This window comes from Gossypium hirsutum, chromosome A03, assembly GCF_007990345.1.
Source record: "Gossypium hirsutum isolate 1008001.06 chromosome A03, Gossypium_hirsutum_v2.1, whole genome shotgun sequence".
Taxonomy (NCBI): domain Eukaryota; kingdom Viridiplantae; phylum Streptophyta; class Magnoliopsida; order Malvales; family Malvaceae; genus Gossypium; species Gossypium hirsutum.
This window is the reverse complement of record NC_053426.1, coordinates 7902774-7928686: the sequence shown is the minus strand read 5'-3', so window position 1 is coordinate 7928686 and position 25913 is coordinate 7902774. Positions and strand designations below refer to the sequence as shown.

Below are 25913 nucleotides of genomic sequence, written 5' to 3'. Positions count from 1 at the left end.
ATCTATTCACCCTCCCTTCTACCTTAAAAGTTTGTTTCAAAGTAAGATGACAACTTATAAAGATAATATATATATATAATGTCCGTATAGGTGTATATATCTGCTCATACAATGATTCTGTAAATAAACCTCACATGAACATTTTGAATCTTTATAAGGTTTTCAAGATAATAAGCTTTTAAGTAATGTGCCTCCTCCCAATCATTCTTTGCTTGTACAGCACAAAAGATGACAACTTATAAAGATAATATATATATAATGTCCGTATAGGTGTATATATCTGCTCATACAATGATTCTGTAAATAAACCTCACATGAACATTTTGAATCTTTATAAGGTTTTCAAGATAATAAGCTTTTAAGTAATGTACCTCCTCCCAATCATTCTTTGCTTGTACAGCACAACAATCAAGAACAAGGTATCGCATGAATAACAAAACCAAGAACTGAAGTTCCAGTAGTAAAAGAAGAATCTTTATATATTCATAAGAGAGAAAGAGAGAGTTATTACAGTAATGATGACGTTGTCCAAGGTGAGGAGGTGGTTTCCGCAAGTGCGGCATAAGAAGAAACGATTTCGACTAGTCATTTATCACCATTTTCGAAAGGGACAGACGCGCGAATCATTATAACATTTAAGCGAAGAGGTTTACTCCAAATTCCATTAGCAACTTATAATTACAACAAAACCACATTAACCATCACAAGAGTAACAACAACAATTTAAGATTCCATAAAACCCTAATCCTAAATTTATCGAATTCCGCCAAATTACAGAGAGAGAAAAAAAACCTAAGGTCAAATTTCAAGAGCTAGTAAACTTGGTAACCGCCTTAGTACCTTCAGAGACGGCGTGTTTGGCGAGCTCGCCGGGAAGTACAAGCCTAACTGCGGTCTGGATTTCCCTGGAAGTAATCGTTGGCTTCTTGTTGTACCTCGCGAGTCTAGAAGCTTCCTGAGCAAGCTTCTCGAAGATATCGTTGATGAAACTGTTCATGATCCCCATAGCCTTGCTTGAGATACCGATATCAGGATGGACTTGCTTAAGGACCTTGAAGATGTAGATCTTGTAGGTCTCCACGCTCTTCTTGGCCTTCTTCTTCTTCTTGTCTCCGGCCGCACCGCCTTCTTTGGGAAGCTTCTTACCGGCCTTCGGCTTCTTCTCGGCAGGGGATTTCTCAGCGACGGTAGTCTTTTTCTCCTCGGCCGGCTTCTTCTCAGCAGGCTTCTTCTCGGCTTTGGGCGCCATGGTAGATTCTCTTCTGTTTTGTTTTGAGTGGAAGACGATAAAATTTGCGCGATTTCCTGGTGGTTGACTGTTGTGGGTTTGACAAGGAAGCGGAAATGTATATATAGGAGAAAATGGAAGAGTTTGATTGGAAGATTTAGAGAGACGGGGATTGATGGTGTGGCGTTCTTGTGGCTGTTGGATTAATTATTTGGATCGACGGCCTGGAAATGTGCGTTAAGACGGTTTAGCGTGGGAAACAAAGATGGAAAAGTGGCGGAATGTTATTGGAGATATCGTGGCGCACAGATTAATGAGCCCGGATCTAATGTTTGATTGTGTATATATCAATAAAAATTATTCAACTGTATATAAATTATAATTTTTAAAAATTTAAAAGTAAAAATTATAATAATTTTTTAACAATTTTATTATAAGTTTCTTACTTTTTTTTATAAATTTATAATATTTTTTAAATAAAGTACTAAAATGATTATATTTAATACACTATAATTATTTTTATTATGTTTTAAATATTTTTATATAGGTTTTTAAATTTAAACCAGTTTTGGATAAAAATATTTTTTATTAAAACTAAATTTATCAATATAAATAGTTTTTAAAAATTTTGAAAATGTAATATTATAATTATAATTGGTAATATTTTTAAATATCTATAAATTTTGTAATTAACAATTTGAAATATGTTTTTGCATATTTTACACCGTTTTTAATATATATGTAATTCTTTTTTAAAAAAGAAAAAGTTGAAGTTGTTTCAAACATTTTGTTTTTAAATATGTTTGTTAAAAAGTTATAAATTTTAAAATTTTTTTGGTGAATAATTTTAAATTTTTAAAATTTTTAAACATATACTTTTAATGTAGATATGTTTTTGAAATTAATTTAATTTAATATTTTAAATATATTTAACTGAAAAATATTTTAAAGTATTGATAAAGATTAAATAAGGTGTTCTTTGATAAACCAAAAAATTAAGTACTGAAAAAATAAGTGTTGAAAAATTAACTATTGAATTTATATTACAAAATTATTTGATATATTACTTAAAATTAATCATGGAATATAATTAGATTGTTTGATAAGTATAGATTTTAAATTATTAAAAAAATTCTACATTCTATCCTTAATTTTTAAACATTTCACCTTATTCTAAACAAAAATCAAACTTTAAACATAAAGTTTTTATAGGATAATATAATATTAAAATAAATAAAATAAAATAAACTTAATTGAAAATATTCTCCATTAAATGATAAATAGTTTTATTATTTTCTACACTCTATTTTTTATAGAAAAGTTCTATCAAATTGTTTTTATTTTAGATTATCAAACATACATAAAAAAAATTTAAATCATTGAAAATATTAATTTTTAATTGATTTAAATTTTTAATGGTCTATTAAATAACGTCTAACTTTTAAAGTAGTTTTAAAATTTTATAATAGAAATAAATAAAATATTATGTCATTTTATGCACAATATTTTAATTAGCTTTATTTTTATACCACTTAGGAATAATAACCTTTAGAAGAAATATAATTATTTGCTGGTGCAGATACGACTAAAGTAAACAATTTGTTTAAGAAGCTAAAATAACTATCTAAAAAACTTTTCAAAAAATGTATTTAAATAATAATAAAAATTCAAACTTTTCAAAGAATGTGGAAATAGAGGGATTTGGTGGGCAATTTTCTTTATGTGGATGATAAATATTTGATAACTTTAAAATACGCATTTATTCTTTAAATTTTATATATTTAAAAATGTAATATATTTATTATAAAATTTATTAGATTATAAAGATAGAAAGGTATTATATATGTTTAAAAGGAGTAACATAATCTTTTATTAAAATATTATGAAGTTAGAAAATGAAAGATTCCGACGTTTCATCCGACGACCGGACTGATACCTGTACTTTCACTGAGGAGGAACGCAACACTAAAAAGGTCAGATTTAAAGTGGTGGGAGAGGATTCAATGGATAACATGGTGGTTGACACGACTTCAGTGAAAGAAATTTCTTGGAAAGAGATGCTTCTGGGAAGAAATGGTTCTGAATCTGGTGTTGGTGACTCTGATGGGGACCTCATAATTGAAGATGGTGACATTCTTCGAACCTCTATTAATGGAATCCCAGCCATTAACTTCTCGGAGCGTTTAAAGAATATTTTGATTAGGGATATGGAGACTACCGTTGTGGTCAAGTTGTTGGGAAGGAACATAGGTTAGGGGTGTTGTACAATCGTATTTCTAGCCTTTGGAAACCCTCCCAACCTTTTCGACTGATGGACATCAAGAACGGATATTACCTCGTCAGATTCCAAAGTAGAATGGACTATGATCTGGCTCTGACTCAAGGCCCCTGGATAGTGTTTGGACACTACCTCACTGTTCAGCCATGGACAGTCGAGTTTGATCCGCTGAAACCTTTTCCTAGTGTGGTTACGGCTAGGATCCGATTCCCAGGATTGCCGGGCTTCCTGTATAAGAAAAGGATTTTAGAGAAGATAGGGAGCTTGGTCGGAAAAGTGATGAAGCTTGACTTCAAGACAGATAGTGGTGTAAGAGGCCAAATTGCTAGAATGGCGGTGTCGATCGATTTGAAACAGCCACTTACCTCACAAGTCTCGATCAACGGACGAATCCAAAGAGTGGAATTTGAAGCTCTCCCTACGGTCTGTTTTCATTATGGTAAATATGGCCATTTAAAAAAAAAATTCTCCTTCTTTTTTGGCAGAACAAAGCATGTAAGGGGAGAAGGAAGACGCTCCTGTGACGGTGGACAAAGATACAACTCCGGTGACGGCGGTTGAGGCCTTTGGCCCGTGGATGGTAGTCCAACGTAAATCTAGGCGTAACCAGGCTGGAAAGCTGAATCATCAAGCAAAAGTTGCGGAAGGAAATCCCGATGGATCAAGATTCAAGGCGTTATTCACTGAAAAAAATCAATTGGCAGATTTTGGGGCTAAAAAATCAGGGGTTGATAATTCGGGGGCTGAAATTTTGGGGTTGAAGGAGATTGCTTTTAAACAAGGAAATTTTAGCAGGAAATTAAAAGATAACAGACCTGGGGGTAACTATGGGCATCGGGCTGAGGGAAATAAGGGTAAGGAAATAGTGGACCATAACAGATTTATTGGGCTTAAGGATAAAGCTAGTGGGTTAGTCCATTTAGAAGTTGAACAAGAAAAAGCTGGACAAGGTCAAACGCATGGGGATTTAATTTTAGAAAATAAAACTGGCTTCAATCCGGACGGGTCACAACCCATTTCGACAGGGCCTATGGAGTCAAAGGTGATTTTAGATTTTAACGTGTTAGATCCCAAAAGACATTCGACCGTTATTTTTAAAGGAAACTCAGATCACAAGATCGTAGCTACAGAGTTAAATATTAGACCAAGTGACTCTAGTATCTTGTCTGCTCCTTCAAAAGGACATGGTCTTGATAATAAAAAATGAAGTGGGAGTAGTGGTAGAACGCTAAATAAGACAATTCGCGGACGGGGGAGTCGTTTTAAAATTGCTGGAAATTCGCGTGTCTCACTCACTGATGCCATGAATTCCATGGCAAAACTTATTGGTGAACAAGTGGAGACCATTACTGACTCGGTCAGTACCAATGAGGAGGGAGATAAAGCGTCCATTGGCCTTTGAAAGGTTAGTCCTCTTACTTTTAATTTATTATTTATGAATTTTACCATTTTTTCTTGGAATTGTCAGGGTTGTGCTAGTTCGAAGTTTATTCGAGTTTTTCATGAATACAATCGGGAACATAAACCTGATTTGATTAGTCTTATAGAAACAAGGGTCAGTGGGGAAAAAGTTGATTCAATTATTGCGAAGCTCGGGTTTCATTACTCACATCGTGTTGAAGCAGTGGGCTTTTCAGGTGGTATTTGGATTGGTTGAAAAGAATCCATTCGTGTGGATGTTCTCAAAAATCACTCACAATTTGTGTTTGTCAGAATCTCTGATACCTCTTCCAGGCAGCCTCTTTTTGTCACTTTTGTGTACGCCAGCCCGAATCATAGTAAATGGAGAAGTTTATGGGAGACCTTACAAAGAACTATTCCTGTCGATGGGTCTCCATGGATGGCGATTGGTGACTTTAACGCTATTCTTTCTCCTTCTGAAAAGAGAGGGGGCCGGACTTTAGGTAAAAGATGTCCATTTTTTGGTGAATTTATGGACTCCGCCTTGTTGCAATACTTAGGCTTTAGAGGACCGCATTTCACTTGGCTGAGAGGGGGGATTATGGAGCGTCTAGATAGGGCTATCTGCAACAATGCTTGGTGCACTCTTTTTCCTAATTCTTTGGTGACCCACTTGCCACGACTTAAATCGGACCATAGACCCCTTAAGTTGTCTTTGATGCCAGCTCTTCATTCCTCTCAAGGGCGTCCGTTTAGATTTCTAGCAGGTTGGGTTGAATATCTTGCGTTCTCAGATTTTGTTAAAGAGAATTGAAAGGTTTCAGCTAACATGTCGACAGTTCATTCCGAGTTTACTGATCAAGTCAAAAGATGGAACAAAGTTGTGTATGGTCACATTCCTACCCGAAAGAGGTTTCTAACAAAGAAACTTCACAACATTGAGATCGAGCGCAGCAAAAGAAACTCGACTTTTCTTAGTCAAATTGAGATGGAGGTTAGAGAATATTTGGAAAATGTATTGTATCATGAAGAGATTCTCTGGTGACAGAAAGCTCGATGCGACTGGTTAACCTTGGGGGATCGCAACACTAAATTTTTTCATACCCGAACTCTAAGAAGACGGAAGCAGAATCAAATCACCGCTTTAAAAAATGAATTGGGGGAATGGATCATGGATGAGGAGCAGCTAAAGACTGAAGCAGTCAATTTTTTTAGAGCTTTATATGGAGAACACCCTAGTCCGATGAGAGGCTCACCTTTGAACACTTTCCCGCCTTTTAGTGATGAAAATTTTAACATCCTTAATAGGCCAGTTTCTGATGAGGAAATCAAAACCGCTTTGTTTAACATGGCTCCTTTGAAGGCCCTAGGAAGTGATGGTTTTCACGCCCTTTTTTTATCAAAGCTAGTAGGACCACGTTGGCGCCTCCGTTTGCAGTTGGGTTAAAGGTATTTTTGTTGGTAAGAGTATTGATTCAGAATTAAATAATTCGCTTATTATTCTTATTCCTAAGACCTATAATCCGGAAGGCTTTACCCAGTTTCGGCCAATTAGTTTGTGTTCTGTTCTTTATAAACTGGTTATGAAGATTATTGCTAACCGTTTCAAAGTGGTTTTTCCTAAGCTTATTGCTCCTGAGCAGACTGGTTTCTTAGCACGATGAAACATCACTGATAATATTGTAGTTGCTCAAGAGGTTATTCACTCTATGAGAAGCTCACAAAAAAATAGGAGGTGGATGACCATTAAAATAGACCTGGAAAAAAGCTTATGATCGAGTGCGCTGGGATTTCATTGACTTGTCGCTCCAAGCTGTAGGTATTCCCAATTTTTTACGTAATGTTATTATGTCTGCAATTTCCAGTTCTACTATGCAGGTACTGTGGAATAGGGTTCCAACTGTGAAATTTCGACCGGCCAGATGTGTTTGTCAAAGTTGTCCTTTATCACCGTATTTATTCATTTTGTGTATGGAATGGTTGAGTCATAGTATCAAGCTGCCATAGGTGTTGGCAATTGGTCCCCCATTCGCCTGGTTCGCAATGGTCCACCACTTTCTCATCTTTTCTTCGCAGGTGATTTGATTCTCTTTGGTCATGCTGAGGAGCACTAGGCTCGGATCATTAAGAGTATTCTTGATGATTTTTGTAGTTACTCTGGTCATACGATTAATAAGAGGAAGACGAATATTTTTTTCTGCAAAGGCGTCAATGACAACTTAAGGCGAAGTATCAGTAATTTTTTTGGTTTCCAGGAAGTGAATAATTTGGGGCTTTACTTAGGTGTTCCCCTATTCCACGAGAGGGTTACTATTAATACTCTACGCTCTGTGGTAGATAAGGTGCGTAACAAGCTGTCTAGCTGGGACGTCAGGCAACTTTCCTTGGCAGGTAGGGTGACCTTAGCTCAATCAGTCCTTCTGTCGATCCCAAGTTACTTTATGCAGACAATGATGATTCCTAAAGGGTTGTGTGATGAGATTGAATGTATAGTGCGGAAATTTGTTTGGGGTTCTACTAATGGCAACGCTAAAATAGCCTTGGTGAATTGGGATTCAGTATGTCGACCAAAAGCTCATGGAGGCCTTAGTCTGAGACACTTGGAAGATCATAATACTTCTTTTATGATGAAGATGGGTTTTAACATTGTCACTAATACTAATGCTTTATGGGTTCGGGTCCTTCGGACTAAGTATGGCATTTCCAGTGGATTACCCTAGAATATATCGAGGGGGCGTTGTTCGTTCCTTTGGAGATCCATTGCTAAGGTATGGCCCCTTATCTATGAAAACCTTTCTTGGTCTGTTGGAGATGGTAAGAATATCCAATGTTAGCGGGATCCTTGGATCCCAAATGGTGGCCCCTTATTATCTTATATCTCATGCTCTTCTAACCTTAATTTGGATCGTACGCTTAGTAACATGATTACAGGTGATGGATCGTGGAACTTAGATCTTTTCTGTTTGTGGGTTCCAGAAGAAATTATTCATAAAATTGTCGGAATTCCACCTCCGCACCCTTCATTGGGTCTTGACAAAATAGTATGGGGGCTACCTCGACTGGATTATTTTTCATCAAAAGTGCCTATGAGAAGATCCGAGCTGGTTCATTGAATCCTAAAGAACGCATTTGGGAGCTACCTTGGAGGTTTAAAGGTTTTCAGCGAATTCAGTATTTCTTATGACTCGCGCTTAAGCAGCACCTTCTAACGAATGCCGAAAGGACAAGGAGAGGTATTGGGAATAGCAGTGCTTGTGGATTTTGCGGTCATGATTGTGAGGATGTACTTCATGTACTTCGTGACTGTTCTGCAGCTAGAATCATCTGGGCCAATATTATCCTAGAAGACAGAAGATCCAGGTTCTTCATTGGTTCTCTCCATAATTAGTTGACGGTTAATCTCACAAATTATTTCTCCTTTTCTTTAGATGGTGTAGATTGGTCGTACCTTTTTGAGATTATTGCTTGGCGCATATGGAAGAACCGCAACTTCTTTATTTTTCAAGACTTCTCTTGGAGTTATGAAGAAATCCTTAAAGTTTTATGCAGTTGGGCTAAGCAATATTTATTAGCCTCAAAACCAGCTCATCACATGGAGCATGGTTACTCACACATTTCGGATTTGGCCAACAATTGGGTAAGCTTGAAATCTGATGGTTCGGTTAGACTCGGTGATGACTTTGCAGCTACTGGGGGTGTTGTGTGTAATCATAATTGTAATACCCCGAAAATCTTTACAGTAATATATTATCCTTGATATAATAAAATAAGGAAATAGAGTGATAAAAAAGGAAGTTTTGAGTTATGGCAACATTGGGAAGTAAATTATGATATCTTGATTCAGGAAAGGACTAAATTGTAAAAGTCAGAAAAGTTTTGTTGCCTAAGAGTAAATACTCAAGACTTAAGGGGTTAAAGTGTAAATATGAAAAGTTGAAGGACCAATAGTGTAAATATTTTAAGGGTAGAATGATTTAGAAACTAAGGAAAATGGATAAATTAGGACCAAATTGAATAAGTGAAGAACTATGAGGGACTAAATTACAATTTTACCAAATTAAATGATGACTCAAGGATGGAATTCTAAAAGATCATGAAGGGCAAAATGGTCAATTAGTAAGAGAGAGAATTCTAGAATGTAATGATTATGTTGATGATATTTTAAATTAATTAATTAGATAAATATTATTTTATTAATATTTTATGAGATATTTAATATTATTTTATTATTATTTATTTAGTATATAAGGAAAGAAAGATGAAGAATTTTCATCATCTTTCCAATCCATGCAAACCAACGTGAGAAAGAGTAAGAAGAAAAGAAGTTTTCTTTCTTTACAATTTAGTCCTTTCACCAAAAATTCATTATTCTCACCTAAAAATTGAAAGAATTTCCATAGCCATCAAGAGAGAAAGATAGCAAGGAGATGATGGGGGAGCAAGAATATCAAGTTGGATTCAAGAAATAGAAGCTGGAGGAGAGAGAAAAATCAAGTTAAAGATTGAAGTTAATAAGAAAAGGTAAGAACATTAAGATTTCAATATATTTTTAAGTCTAATATTGTTGAAAAAGCATGGAATTGATGTTAATGTAGAGTTTTCTTTTATATGGTTCCATGTTTTTGATATATTAGTGAAGGGAAATGAGAGAAAATAATGGGAAATATGGTAGAAAATGGAAATAGGAGTGTTATAAACTTGGTAATCAATATGTTGCACTAAAGTAGTTTTAGACAGTAGTAATAGGCTAACTTTGAAAAATCACCAAAAATTATAGAAATTGAATTAGAAGCTAACGGTGATATGGAATTAAAGCTTATTCAGTCTATTTTTATATAAAATAAATAGAGAAAGTAAAGTAATTCTGTATTCTGAGATATTTATATTTTTGTGAGACTGGTTCAGAATGATTTCAAGATCCCTTGTTCTGACTTGGAAAAATCACTAAAAATTATAAAAAAATAATTTTGTTACATACTTTATATGGTTAAATTCCTCAATGAGTCTATTTTTATAAGAAACAAATTATAACATCATTTGAATTCTGTTTAAAGAGATAATTAAACTTTAGTGAAGAGTGGTCAGAACTGTCAAATAGCAAAATAGGGGAGAATTTAATGAATAAACTGTACTAATTGGCTAAACCAAAAATTTTGAAAATTTTATGGTAAGAATAATGTGAGTCTAGTTTCAGGAAAAATTAACGGATCTTAATTTCGAGTTCTGTAGCTTAATATATAAATAATTTAGTGACTATGACGCAAATGGACAGTTTTGAATGTACATATAAGTAAATAGTGAAATTATTGATAATGTTACTTGCTGCATGTTATATAAATTAAGGATGTGGAATGGAGAGGAGGAGGAGGAAAATATGTATGAATATTCATCTAGCATGGCTAATTTGCATGTTTTAGGCTTAGGGACTAAATTGAATAAAAGTAAAACTTTATGGGCAATTTTGTAAAAATGTCAGAAATAACTAAATTGCATGAAATAGATTATTTTATTATTTAAATTACAAAATTTAACGAAATTATCAATTCAGTTCAAGATCGGGGGAAAACATGTTTTAGGGATAAAATTGAAAAGTGTTGAAATTGTGAAAAATTTTGATATTTTATAGAATTCATGGACTGTTATCGATATGTATGATAATAATAGCTGGAAATAAGGATTAAATTGCAAGAATTTTATTTTCTTGACCCTAAGGATGAAATCTTCATTAATTAAAAGTTTAGGGGCAAAATGGTAATTTTTGCCTGGAGCATTAATTAAATGCATTAGAATATGAAATGAATGAAAATGATGATCAAATTTATTTATAAAGATCCGGATGACACAAATACGAGACTTGATCATGGAAAAGAAAATATATGAGAATAATGAAATCATAAACACTAACAATCAATGAGGTAAGTTCGTGTAACTTGAATTATATTCTTAAATGCTTGAAATGCATGTTTTTGATATGAATATGATTTGAATGTTCATTATATGAAAATTGATGAAACATTGATATATTTGATAAAATGGGAAGAAATCCCGGTTGAATGAAAGGAAAATTCGATGGATCTCTGAAAAGGAATTGACGGTAAAAAGGATCTAGCCCGGACGGGTGATCCTAACCTGATATAGCCCTCCCGAAGAATATGTGTAAAATGGATTTAGCCCGGACGGGTAATCTGAATTAGGGTCTGAATTTAGCCTGGACTAGTAATTCAGATCCAAGCTCATTAGAGTAATTGTCGTTGCAGGGGATTTAGCCTGGACTGGTAATCCCACTGTAAGAATGAGGTTCGCAGGAGTGTGCTCTCTGATAGAAAATGTGTAAGACCATGGTTGAAAGATACCATGGCAACCTGATATGAAACGTGTAAGACCATGGTTGAAAGATACCATGACAACCTGATATGAAACGTGTAAGACCATGGTTGAAAGATACCATGGCAACCTGATATGAAACGTGTAAGACCATGGTTGAAAGATACCATGGCAACCTGATATGAAACGTGTAAGACCATGGTTGAAAGATACCATGGCAACCTGATATGAAACGTGTAAGACCATGGTTGAAAGATACCATGGCAACCTGATATGAAATGTGTAAGACCATGGTTGAAAGATACCATGGCAACGTGACATGAAATGTGTAAGACCATGGTTGAAAGATACCATGGCAACGTGACGGGGAAATGAATAAGACCATGGTTGAATGATACCATGGCAACATGACAGAAAATGAGTAAGACCATAGTTGAAAGACACTATGGCATCATGTCGAAGATAAATAAGATCGTGGAAGAGAAACGCCAAGATATCTGTTGAACAACTAATATTTAGGTAATATAACAAATGGTTAAATGAATTGGTTATACAAAATGGTAATGTGAAATGTTTACAGGAATTGGTCATATGGAAATAAATGTACAAAAAGTTGTATGAAATAATTTATAAGATAGATAAATGAAATAAGTATAGGTACATGGAATTTAAATTATGTTAAGTTTAATACGAACCATTACCGAAATAAATATACCTAAGATATAAGGAAATGATGGTGCATGAAATGTTGATATAATGAAATGAATGATATATGTTATTAAAGAAACGGTAAGAGAATGATATGTATCATGACATGTACATATGAGATTATCTTTTATATGTTAACATAAGGAAAATATGTAAGTTAAGACGAGTATTAAATTCAAATATGACATATTGAGAAAATAAGAATTTATATGAAATATGTGTAAGTACACTAACAAGTGTTGTTGTTGATGCTTAGGCAAGTGCCAAGCCATTGATTGAATGGTAATATATTTATTGATGCATTGAATTGATAAGTATTTAAGTGAATTTTTTTTAGTGATTTGCAAGTGGTAGTAATGCTCTGAAACCCTATTCTGGCAGCGGATACGGGTTAGGGGCGTTACAATAATGGTAGGTGGATCATAGGCTACTGCAGATATTTGTGTAATTGTATGGTGGTCGAGGCTGAACTTTGGGGGATATTGGATGGCCTAAATCTCATTTTGGATAGAAGTTTCAAAAATTTCCTTATCCAAACTAATAGCCTTGAAGCGGTTAATGCTACTCAAGAAGGTTTCGAAGGGACTTCTAATTCTACAATCGTCAGAAGAATTCATTCCACTCTCACAGTTCTAAAACAGTGGAAGATCCAGCATATTCCTCGCAGTGAAAATCTAGTGGCCGATGGTTTGGCCAAGTCAGTTCGGTCCAGAAGTCTTGGCTTAAGATTGATTGAGGATCCTCCTATGAGGATTTAGTTTTTGTCTTCTGTATTTTTTCTTTTCCACAAAAAAAAATATTATGAAGTCTAAATTTTTAAATAATTCCTTACTATCTTTCCAAGTTTCTAGTGAGTTATCAAATAGTTTTCAACATCTGATGTATCAATATACAAATATAGATTAAAAATTGTGTACTGTTACTCCATCAAAACATTAGAGAGTACCCAAAATATCATTGAACATGAGTGATGGAGGTTCAAAATTTCGGCAACGATGCTGATAGAGATCTGTGTGCTGACGGTGACTGCAACACCAAAAAAGTGAGATTTAAGGAAGTTAATGGTGGAGAAGACACTACCATGGCAGTTGACTCTGACCAACAGCCGGTTATGTCCTTTAAGGATAAGCTTTTGGGAGGTGGTGTTGTATATGAAGATGAAAATCAAGAAGGCGCCTTAAGAAAGAATGATAGTGATCTTGAACTTCTAGAAGGAGACGTGAATACGTCCATAATCAATGGGGTTCCGGCAATTATTTTCTTTGATCATATCAAAAATATTTTGTTTAAAAAGATGGAATTGACGGTCATTCTCAAGCTGTTAGGGTGCAACATAGGTTACAATGTGCTCTATAATCGTATCCTCAATCTATGGAAGCCTACTAAACCTTTTCACCTAATGGATACTACTAATGGATATTTTCTAGTTAAATTTCAGGATATTGATGATTACAACAAAGTCTTAACCCAGGGACCGTGGATTGTTTTCGGACAATATCTTACCGTTTAACCGTGGACAAAAACGTTTAATCCATCTCAGCCTTACCCTAGCGTGGTGATGGCTTGGATTCGGTTGCTAGGTCTTTCGGGTTACCTATACAAGCGTAAAATTATTGAAGCTATTGGAGGGCTGATCAGGAAAGTCGTTAAACTGGACTTACAAACTGATACTAGAACCAGGGGGCGGTTCGCTTTTTTAGCAGTTTTCATCAATCTTGACATGCCCCTCGTCTCTCAAGTCTTGGTGGATGGCGCTGTCCAACGGGTTGAATACGAGGCGCTCCCGATGGTTTGTTTCAACTGTGGTAAATATGGTCACGTTAAGGATCTATGCCTGGCGATGGGAGATTCTTCAGCTTCGAGGAAATCTGTGGATGCGGTGGTTGTGGAATCTGATGAAGTTGCCGGTGAGGGAAGTGAGGGAATGAGAGTGGATTACGGGTCGTGGATGCTGGTAGAGAAAAAATCAAGGTGCAACCAACGTGATTCTCGCGTAAATGGGGTAGCTAAGTCGGGAAAAGGGGCCGTTGGGGACTAGATTTGCACCTTTAGATATTGATGGTGATTCAGGAGGCGTTTTAGGGGATTCTGTCGAGGGATTTTCGGGGAAGAAAGGAGCAGGTAATGTGGTGGGGGGTTTTAAGGGAAATGAAATTAGGAGTGAGCCTTTTAAGGCGTTGGGTTATACGGATGGAGTGGGCCGTGGGGCTGGGGTGGATTCTAGGCCTGCTAGGAGGACGATTTTGATGTCCAAAGCTAAGGACTCTGATGCAGTTGGGTTGGGTCCGAACAAGGGTGGTCTAAGCTTCAAATATTTAGAGAAAAGGCCAGAGGGGTCGGATGGTTTTCTTTATATTAACAAGGGCTCTATTAATAATTTAACCAATATTAATGCTGATTCTATTCTGTTACTTACAGGCTTAGAGCACGCAAAAGGAGATGACGCGGGGCCTAGTGGGTCGTTGAAGGTAAAACCTGATGGGCCAAGTGGAGATAGGCTTAAACATTCTGTTCCTTTAGCTCCGGACGGGCCAAATCATAGTGATCTGAACAACAGTTATTTTAATGGCCAAAACTTTAATTCAGGTCAACATAGGGTGGAGCAGAATAAGGCGATAGCACCTTCGAATTCTTCCGGGAATGTGGAGAAAAGTCTGATCCTAAATAACCCCATGTTTGAAGGGCCTTGTGAAATAGTCGTCAATTTAAAAACCTCTATTTTAGACCCAAAGCAACACTCGACTGTCATTTTTAATGAAAGCAACGATATTAAAGCATCCAAAGGTAACAAGAAAATTTTTTTAGTTAATTCTAATAAAATTTTTTCTAGTTCCATGGGGCGTGGGATTAAGCATAAAGCAAGTGTTAACCGTGGTGGAGCTTCCTTTAATCGTACATTCAAGGATAAGGGCAGTAGACTTAAAAATGCCGAAATTTATAGGGTTCCTTTGACTGAGGCTATGAGTGTAACGCCCCCGTACCCAAGACCGTGGCCGGAGTCGAGCACGAGGTGTTAACGGACTTAATTCATTAATTAAACAGCTCAAACAATTTATTTTAGAATTTCCAGACAAGCTGGCTAACTGCATCACAGTCACTAAAAAATCCATAACTCGAGTTACGAAACTCGAAATCCAATTATGTAAATTTTCCCTAAAACTAGACTCATATATCTATCTACTAATTTTTTTCTAGAATTTTTGGTTGAGGTAATTAGTACAGTTTATTGATTAAAGTATCCCCTGTTTCAAGGTTTGACTACTCTGACCCCTGTGTACTACAAATCAGATATCTCCCTGTACAGAGTTTCAATGATTATGTAGTTTGTTTCTCATAAAACTATACTCAATAAGGAATCTATACATATAAAACGTGACTACTAATTATTTTTGTACAATTTATGGTAAATTTTAAATTCAGAACAGGGGATTCAGAGACCACTCTAACCCTGTTCCACCAAAACTTAAATATATCATAAAATATAACTCATTTACTTGTTTTGTTCCATCCATACGAAAATAGACTCATCAAGATTTGATTTCATAACTTATTCATCCTTTAATTCAATTTCTACTATTTTAGTGATTTTTAAAATTCATGTCACTGCTGCTGTCTGATTCTGTTTTGTGGCCAATTTTACCTTTCCAAGGATTTTCATGGTTTAGTTAAGACATAAAGCATACATGTTATCATATATAAACTTGATTACCCATTCCAATAGCTAATCATTTACAAACCCTTTTCTTACCAAACCATAACCATATCATATGATCATTTACACAAAGTGAGTATCTTGCTATGCATGCCACACTCAAAATATACAAGCCATTTTACCAATTTAGGTCTTCGGATAGTGTAAGCGAGCCTTCGACCTATCCGGATTCTCAAGCCGGCTTACTAAAACTACAATGAAGGAAAAGGAGGGAGTAAGCATAAATGCTTAGTAAGTTCATATGCAAATAATAAGTAACATGATCATGCAATCCAACATAAACATCATTAAGACACACATAACATAAGAATACTTACTATCTTACTACAATTCTGTCTCAACAAAGTTCTCAACCTAGAATTAAACTCATACTTGTCCATTTTCACTTCTTCAACACATTCATCATTGAATCACTTTCGTTTTAAGTATTCTCCATATTCTCTTAGGATTCTCCCGTTGAACACATCGGAATATAATTTCGGATACGCGGATAGTGTGCACGTAAGTGCTATACTCATAACTGAACAAGCTCAATAGCTTTTGAAATCTATGTAGCCAAGCTACCATGTAACCCGCCCATAAATGAACTCGGACTCAACTCAACGAGCTCGGATGCCTAGTTACATCTCACGAACTCGGACTCAACTCAACGAGTTCGGAACTCAACCATCCTAGTGACATGTCACATGTACCCTAATCTATTCCCAAGGTTCAAACGGGGTTCTTCTCAATTTTACATTTTGATCACCTTCTTCGAAATGTAAAAACTGATACTTGCTAACATCTCATACTTATCAAGTTGTTCACATAATTTGCATATTACCAAATAATAATTCACAAAGCACAATATTTCATGATAATAAATATCATATCATACAAATATCATTAAATCACTTAAAATAAAATTATGTTACATTATTTACACATGAACTTACCTCGATACAAAATATTAGCAATCGAGCCTATTCCTCGTAAACTTTGTTTTTCCCTCGATCACGACTTGAATCTTGTTTCTCTTGATCTATAATCCTAAATTAATTTTATTTAATACATACATTCATCAAAACAGCCCCTAGTACGAACTTTGGCAAAATTACCATTTTGCTCCTAAACTTTTGCATATTTACACTTTTGCCCCTAGGCTCGGGAATTAAACTTCATCCCTTATTCTTATGTTTTATGACATGCTGATCATTTTTCCCTTCTATAGCAACATCAAATTCACACTCTAACATGTACTTATGCATATTAGGTATTTTTACCGATTAAGCCCTTTTACTCATTTTCACTTAAAACCGAGTAGCACAAGTTGTCTAGCATAATTTAAAATCTCATATTCTATCATAAAACACCAAAATACACAAATTTCACCTATGGACATTTTTCCAAATATGAACCCTAGGTTGAATTATTGCTAGCATAAGCTAAATCGAGCTACCGGGATTTCAAAAATATAAAAATCATTAAAAACAGGCATAGAAATCACTTACAATTAAGGCTAAAAAATGTTGAAACCCTAGATATGGTGGAGAGCAAAATTTGGCAGCAACTTATGGAGAAGATGATAATTTTTGTGTTATTTTTCCCATTTTATTTCATTTAATATCCAAATGACCAAAATGTCCTTCCTTACTAAACTTTCAAAAATTCCATCCATATCCAATTTTTGTCCATAAACTTAGAAATTGGTCAAATTTCTATTTAAGACCTCCTCATTAATATTCCAAAGCAATTTCATGCTAAAAACTTCTAGAATGCAAGTTTTGCAAATTATTCGATTTAGTCCCTAATTTCAACTTAAGCACTTTATGCATAGAATTTCGTCATGAAATTTTCACACAATCATGAAATCATATCATAAACCCAAAAATAATTATAAAATAATTATTTCTATCTCAGATTTGTGGTCACGAAACCACTATTCTGATTAGGCCCTAATTCAGGATATTACAATGAGCTCTATGGCTAACCTCCTTAATTCGAATGCTGAGGGAAGGGCTGAGGGGACCAGTGGTAGTGCTGATAGACAAATCGGTGGCCTTAAGTCCACGTTGACATAATATGGTGGTTTTTTTTCTTATTATTATTGTTTTAATTTTTATTTTATTATGAATTTTACTATTTTTTGTTGGAATTGTCAAGGTTGTGCGAGCTTAAAATTTCCTCTCATTTTTTGGGAGTATAATAGAGAGCATAAGCTCGACTTAGTTGGACTTTTGGAAACAAGAGTAAGTGGGGTTAAAGCAGATTCTGTTATTGCTAAATTCGGTTTAGATTTTTCGCATCGTGTGGAGGCGGTGGGCTTCTCTGGAGGAATTTGGATTGGTTGGAAGAATACTATTTCTATAGAGATTTTGAGAAATCATTCCCAATTTATTTTGATTAAAATCTCGGGGACTCCTTTTCGTAAACCGATTTTGGTTACCTTTGTGTACGGGAATCCTAACAGCCAAAAACGAAAGCAGTTATGGAAGGCTCTTAAGTATACTGTCCCGGTGGATGTGGACCCTTGGTTAGCGATTGGAGATTTTAATGCTATCATTGATCCTTGTGAAAAACGAGGAGGTAGGGTTAATGGGAGAAGGTGTGTTCTCTTTGGTGAATTCATGGACTCTATGGGATTACAAGATTTGGGTTTCAGTGGTCCTAATTTTACTTGGAACAGAGGGGGTATTTTTGAAGGGCTGGATAGAGCGATTTGTAATGACGCTTGGTGCCTTAAATTTCCTTTGTCTAAAGTTCTTTATCTGTAGAAGCTTAAATCGGATAACAGATTGCTTAAGTTAACTCTCATGTCTGAAACTCGTCACTTCTCAGAAAGGCCCTTTCGTTTTTTGGCTGGTTGGGTCGAACATCCAGGTTTCTCAGAGTTTGTCAAGCAGAATTGGAAGTTTCTGGGTAACATGTCCTTAACTCATGCTTTTTTCATCAAGCAAGTAAAATCTTGGAACAAGGAGGTTTATGGTCATGTTATATATCGAAAAAATTATTTAAAGAAGAAGCTGGATAGTGTCCAGAAGGTGATTGACAGAAGAAGCTCACCCTTTTTGTATCGGATGGAGTCAGAAGTCCGAGATGATCTGGAGTTACTGCTACATCATGAGGAGCTCTTATGGAAACAGAAGGCCAGGTGTGATTGGTTAGCTTTTTGAGATAGGAATACAAGTTTTTTTTACAGGCGAACACTTCAGAGAAGGAAGTTTAATCGTATTATTGCTCTAAAAAATCAAGAAGGAGAATGGATTATGGATGAGGAAGAATTGAAGCAAGAAGCAATTAATTTTTATAAAAATATTTATGGAGAGCAACCTAAGAGTAGAGGTAATATTGGGTGTGGCTCATTCCCCGTTCTTGAACCTAAAGTGATCCAATTCATTAATTCGCCGGTTTCTAACAAGGAGATCAAAAAGGCTCTGTTTGATATAGCACCTTTAAAAGCACCCGGTAGTGATGGAGTTCATACTTTTTTCTATCAAAGCCAATGGGAGCTAGTTGGTCCTTCGGTTTGTGAGTAGGTTAAACAGGTTTTTTTGGAGAGAGCATTAACCCTAACCTTAATAACTCCCTTATTGTTCTTATCTCTAAAGTACAGCATCCGGAGTGTTTCTCACAATTTCGTCCTATTTCTCTCTGTTCTGTCCTTTTTAAATTAGTGATGAAAGTGATCGCTAACAGATTCAAAGTTGTTTTTTCGAAGATCATTGGACCTGAACAAGCAGGTTTTGTAGTAGGGAGAAACATTAATGATAACATCCTTATCGCTCAGGAAGTCATACATTCAATGAGGTGTAAGGGGAAGAATAAAAGATGGATGGCCATTAAGATTGATTTTGAAAAGGCTTATGATCGCGTTCGTTGGGATTTCATTGAAGCTTCGTTACAGGCTGTAGGTATTCCTAACTTCCTATTAATGTTATAATGTCAGCTATTTCTAGTTTAACTATGCAGGTGCTCTGGAATGGTGTACCGTCGCAGAAATTTAAACTGGCAAGAGGAGTTGACAAGGATGTCCACTTTCGCCGTACCTTTCATTCTGTGCATAGAATGGTTAGGTCATGGCTTCCACGCGGCCATAGCAGAGGGTAGTTGGTTGCCTATTCGGCTTTCTAGAACAAGTCTGTTTCTTTCTCACCTTTTTTTTTCAGATGATTTAATCCTTTTTGGTCAGGTAGAGGATGAGCAAGCGAGAGTGATCAATGATGTTTTAGACACCTTTTGTAGATTGTCGGGGCATAACGTTAATCTACAAAAGTCTAATATGTTCTTCTCCAAAGGGGTGGATGGTGACACTCAAAGGCGCATTAGTGGTTTTTTTGGCTTTCAGATGGTGTAAAATCTTAGGTCGTATTTAGGGGTTGCTCTCTTTCATGAGAAAGTTACAAATAATACTTTGCACTTTGTAATAGACAAGGTTCGTCGTAAGCTCTGCAGTTGGGATGCTAGACAACTCTCTCTTGCTGGGAGAATCACTTTAGCTCAGGCAGTATTGTTATCTATTCCGAGTTATTTTATGCAATCGTTGATGATCCCAAAAGGTTTGTGTGATGAGATTGAAGCTATGGTTTGACAATTCATTTGGGGGTCCACTAGTAGAAACAATAAAATGGCTTTGGTTAGTTGGGATGTGATATGTCAGCCTAAAGCTAATGGTGGTCTTAGTTTAAGATCTCTACGTGATCAGAATACTTCATTCATGATGAAGTTAGGTTTTAAGTTGGTGTCTGACTCTTCTTCTCTATGGGCTAAAGTTCTCTGGTCTAAGTATGGGATTCAAAGTGGTTTACCGGAATCTATATCGAGGGGACGTTGTTCTTTCATATGGAGATCTCTTTCAAAGGTTTGGCCACTCATATATGAAAATCTCCTTTGATCGGTAGGAGATGGCCGCAATATTAACTAGTGGAAGGATTCTTGGATTCCTAATATTGGGCCTCTTTGCAAAAAGGTAGTTTCTAACTCTCGCTTGGATATGGATTGCTCTCTTAGTGATATGGTCACAGAAAATGGTGACTGGAACTTAGATATCTTTTGTCTATGGTTACCTTGGAACATCATTCTTCGGATTACAGGGATTCTGCCACTTCATCCAAATTTTGGATTAGATAGAATTATTTGGGGGAGTTCTGCGCCTGGTTCGTTCTCAATCAGAAGTGCGTACAGGAAGCTTAGAGAGGATTCATGGAATGTGAAAGATGACATTTGGAAACTTCCGTGGAAGTATCAGGGTCCACAAAGGGTTAGAGTTTTCATTTGGCTTGCTATCAAACACCGTCTGCTCACCAATGTGGAAAGGCTACGAAGAGGTTTAGGATCTGATACGGTTTGTGGTGCCTGCGGTCATACCTATGAAAGTGTCCTTCACGTTCCAAGGGATTATACACTGGCAAGAAATATTTGGTTGCAGCTACTCCCTACAGGTAAGCAATCTATTTTTTTTTTGCAGGTAACTTCTATGAATGGATAGAGCTCAATCTTCAGAATCAGCAAGACATTAATCTAGGGAGATGAGTCAATTGGTCTTGTCTGTTCGGGATTATCATTTGGCGCATTTGGAAGATTAGTAATCTCCACATTTTTCAAGGTCTTTCATGGAGTGTTGATGAGGTCATTAAAACGTCACTATGTTGGGCAAAGCAGTATATTTTGGCATCAGCTTTGCAAGGATCCAAATTATCAAGAACAGAATTAGTTCCAGTATCTTTGGAAGGATGGGCTCATTTGTATACGGATAGATCTGTTAAATTTGGAGGAATATTCGCCGCAGTTGGAGGATTTTTGGAGGATCACAATGGAAAGTGGATCGATGGTTTTACAAGATATTTGGGTAGCTGTGAAGTTACTGTTGCTGAGCTATGGAGCATCCTTGATGGGCTACAAATCGCCCTCAAACAGGGCTTTCGGAAAATCATCATTTGGACAGATAGTCTTGAAGCTATTAATCTTATCCAGGATGGAGTTTGGAATGGCTCTAGCTCTGCCTTGGTGAGGAGAATTCTTTTGCTCTTGAAGCTACTAAGTCATTGGAACCTCAAGTATATTCCTAGAGAAGAGAATAGAATCACAGACAAGATTGCCAAGTCCAGGCAAGATAGTAAACCGGGTTTGCGGTTAGTTGACAAAGATTATGTCCTGGGTTTTAATACTTGAGTTGTAATTTTCTTTTATTTACCAAAAAAAATATTATGAAGTCTTGTTGAATTATAAAATTATTGCATGCAATTTATGAATTGTATTTTATAACTTGTATAAATAGAAGTTATCCTAAGTTAAAGTTAATAATTAAACATTTTATTAAATATTATTGTTATGATTCTCACTGTTATTGACCTGTTAGTCGATTACTTGATTAGGTCTTGTCCCGTATTCTATGCAGTTCACACTTTGGGTTTCAATATAAAGTGCTTGCACCTTTTTATGAGATCGCACGATATGGTTCGCACCACCATATAAGTAAACCCACATCTAGAAAATACGTTTTAATCTTAGAGTAAGATACGTTTTAACATGCACAGAAATATATCTACAATATTACATTCATGAACAATAACTGTATCATATAAATATAAAATTTAACCCATTGAAAATCACATTATGATATCCTCAACAATTATTATAACTTATAATAATATGTTTATTGTAATAAAAATGACGTTATATTTAGAGCTAATAAACTTTTAAAGTTACATATATATTACAAATTACGTATTAATTAATATAAAATTATTTGTATGACGTTAGTTAATTATTTCAATAATAGTAAAATATTTCTTTTAAAATTCAATTTCTTTAAACGATAATTTTAAAGTTGGAAATTGTCTTTATAATTAAAACATTGTAGGAGTTAAGTGTACATAGTATAAAAGGTAAACAGTAACTAGAATGACATTAAAAAAAAAATTTAAAATCACTTTCTCAAATGAAATAAAAAATGTAAATGGAATTTTTTAAAATTATAAAAGGGCGCGTTTTCAATTTACGTGGCAGTTCATTTGAAATTGCATTTTATAAGGTGTGCTTTTAACGTCCTTTCTGCCACCTCAGCTGAAAACATCTTTAGCAATAAGCATTTTCTTTTCTTCCATTTTCAACCCTAATCCTAACCCATGAAAAATTTCATAATTCAAGAATCCCAGAATAATTTTCAGACATCCCATCCCGAGAATCCTAGACAGTCATTAGCTCACACACAATTTTTTTAACTTTTTTTTCTCTTGGTTGCATATATAAATGGAGGGTTTTGCTCTCCCCTATTCCATCAACTCTCGGCAACTGTCCCTTACAAAATAAAAATTCTCTTCTAAATTATTTTTTTAAGTGTTGAAATTTTTTGAGGGAGAGATTTATTTGTGTTTATGTTTGAGGGAAACTATGTGATAATTTTAAGGTATGTTTGAGTTTATGGTGATACGGTGACATTCAGAGACCTACACATTTTATCTATTGTGTGGGGATAGAACCATCACCTTAAAAGCTCATTGCATTGCAACTTGATCTCTCAGTTCACTATGGTTATTCAGTCACGGGTTGAAGTATAACTAAGGCTTTTAGTTGACAGTGGTTATGTAAGGCTTTTGGTTGACAGTGGTTATGCGATCACGGGTTGAAGTATAACTCGACCCCTGAGTTGCCGGTCGTTATGCGATCACGAGTTCAAGTTTTATGATACCGAAAGATGATGATTTATAAACCCTATATATAAGTTTGAGACCATAATCATAGGGAAAAATTAAGGGACTTTTCTAAATATCAACTTATTCTTTTTCTCCATCTCCACCAAATATAGTATCCTTAATCTTTCTATTATCGAAACCTGTAATAAAGTTGGGGGTAAAAAAACTTTCAGGGGGAGGAGTGACTATGACACTGGAGAAAAGTAGAAATGCAGCTTAGTACAATAGCGATTGTTGTGATTAAAAAACTCATTAATAATTATAATCGTTGTTATCCCAACTTGAGTTTCAGCTTTTTCTTCATCATCTTTGTCACTAATTTCGGACAATGATGTTAATGATACTACTTTGGTAGAGGTAAAGAAAAAAAAGTTGATTATACTAGAAATTCCTTTGTTTTTCCTATGATTATGATCTCAAACTTATGTAACATCCTCTTCTGAAATCACGAAACTTGAATCCATGACCGCATAACCATTGCCAACTGGGGTCTCGAGTTATACTCCAACCCGTGACTACATAGCCACCATCAACTGGGAGCCTTAGTTATTTTTGAACTCGTGACCATATAACCATTGTGAACTGGGAACCTGAGTTACAACGGGATGGACTTTTAAGGTGATGATTCCATTCCCACACGACAGACAAAATATGTAGGTCTCTAAGTGCCATCACATCACCACCAACTCATACATACCTTAAAATTATCACAATGTCTACCTCAAATACAAACACAAACAAATCATTCTCACCAAATTTCCAACACATAAAAAATAATAATTTTTTTACAAATAGAAAATGCGTCCTGCAGGAAGCGTTTTCTAATTTTCTCTCTAAAATCAACCTACTTCCTTAAATATGAAAAAAACAGCTTAAATCCTTAATTATTTTTTAAAATCAGCTTTTTCTTCTAATTTACTCTATTAAAAATATGATTAAAAACTCTTATAAAAAATAAGAAAAAAATTTCCTTCTTTTTACTAAAGGTAAATCATGAAAATGATTAAAAATTATCAATTGAATTAATTAATTTCTCACTAAAATACTAAACATGCATACTTTTACCAAACTTTAACATTGCTACACAAGTTTTAAAAGCCAAGTGAAAAAAAACGAGAAACCTTTGAATAGAATGATATTAGATCTAGCTATTCTAATTTTCTATACATTTGATCTTATGATCTTGATTTGTATTTCTATGTAGGTGGATCATCATGATTAAGTTAGAAATATTATTAGTTTAATCCAAAACTCCAAATTCTATTTAGGCCCGAGTTTAAGTAGGTTAGACCTACTAGGTTGTAACGGCTCCAAATTTCAGTGATATCAGAATAGTGATTTGAGATCACTAAATCTGACATGTGAGTTTAGATGTTAGTAAGTAAAAGTTAAGTGTGGTTTTAGAAATATTTTTTTTAGTGAAATTATGAATTAAAGAAAATTTGTAGATAAAAGGAGATAAAAACCAGGTATCAAGACCTTGAATTTATAAACCAAGCCATAAATATTTTTAAAAATATTTATAGAGTGTTAATAAGTTAGTATTAAAGTTTCGTTAGGAAATTTTACCATTTTAATAGTTAATTGAAGAAAAATGACTAAATTGAATAAGATGTAAAACTGTTAGGAAAGTGAATGACTGAGACATAGTGTGAACTAAGGGCATAATGGTAATTAAGTTGAAATTGAATAGTTAAAAGTTGATTAAATTAGAATATCTAGAGTTTTCTTCATTTCTCTTCACCCTCTCCAGCAAAAACACCATTGAAAGGTTCTTTTAAGCTGGTCTCTCATATTTTTATTACATGTAAGCTCAATTCTTGATTATTTCTTGTAATTTTTGTGTTTTTGAAACTTTTACAAATAGGTCCACATGTTTAATTCATTAGTTTTTGATTTCATGGATGATTTTGAAAGTTTCCATGAATAAGTGCTAAAATTTTATTAGGATTTATCATGGAATTGAGGTTTTACTTTCATTATATGATGATTTTATGAAGAGATTTTTTATAAAAATCAATTTTTAGGATCTAATTGTGAAAGTTATTGGAATTAGGGTTTTGTGATGAAATTTTGAGTGTTAAAGTCTTTGAAGTAGTTTATAATGTCTTGATAAAGTGTTATTTGAGAGGAATTAGCTCAATCGATGAATAAATTGAGCATGGATTAAATTGTAAAAACTGAAAGCTTGGGTAATAGTGTAATTTTAAAAATTTAAGGGCATAAATTGTGAATTAGAATGTAATTGAAATAGATGCTAATGAAGGAATGATTTTATAATTATAGATCAAGAAAAAGAAGTAAATCGTGGAAAAGAGAAATTGTAAGAATAGTCCTTAAATTTCCATGACTTTTGCAAATTAGCCCAAGTAAGTTCATGTGGCTAAATTTTAGTGATCATTGTTATTCTTATGAATTTTATAATGAGTTATACTATATGATTATGATAAAACCATGAATAATGTAAAAATATGAAATTGAATAAATGATCAAATTGAATGAAACATCAGATTGAATACTTTTGTCTAGTGACAAATGATGAATTGAAGGAAAAAGACCATAGTTGGACTATGGCAACAAATGATAAGCAAT

The 25913-nt window shown here is 34.8% G+C and overlaps 2 protein-coding genes across 2 annotated transcripts; one reads left to right on the top strand and one right to left on the bottom strand.

Moving 5' to 3' along the window:
• Window positions 1-461: 461 nt before the first annotated feature.
• Window positions 462-4347, bottom strand: LOC107963944 (probable histone H2B.1). Its single transcript, XM_016900500.2, has 2 exons — window positions 3872-4347; window positions 462-3734 (listed from the first exon to the last, which is right to left on the bottom strand). Exon 2 carries the CDS (start codon window positions 1247-1249, stop codon window positions 806-808), a length of 444 nt encoding a protein of 147 aa, XP_016755989.2. The 5' UTR covers window positions 1250-3734; window positions 3872-4347; the 3' UTR covers window positions 462-805.
• On the top strand, window positions 3585-5721 carry LOC107887534 (uncharacterized). Its single transcript, XM_016811792.1, has 4 exons — window positions 3585-3929; window positions 4015-4548; window positions 4975-5102; window positions 5220-5721. The coding sequence occupies exons 1-4, from the start codon at window positions 3585-3587 to the stop codon at window positions 5719-5721; spliced, it is 1509 nt and encodes a 502-aa protein (XP_016667281.1).
• Window positions 5722-25913: the final 20192 nt, after the last annotated feature.

Bases quoted from the DNA above. Each gene is read 5' to 3' on its own strand.
- LOC107887534 (XM_016811792.1), top strand. From the start codon at position 3,585: ATGGACTATGATCTGGCTCTGACTCAAGGCCCCTGGATAGTGTTTGGA. The intron at 3,930-4,014 runs GTCTGTTTTCAT...TAAGGGGAGAAG, and splicing joins AATTTGAAGCTCTCCCTACG to GAAGACGCTCCTGTGACGGT. The intron at 4,549-4,974 runs GTGATTTTAGAT...TGGAATTGTCAG, and splicing joins CAGGGCCTATGGAGTCAAAG to GGTTGTGCTAGTTCGAAGTT.
- LOC107963944 (XM_016900500.2), bottom strand. From the start codon at position 1,249: ATGGCGCCCAAAGCCGAGAAGAAGCCTGCTGAGAAGAAGCCGGCCGAG.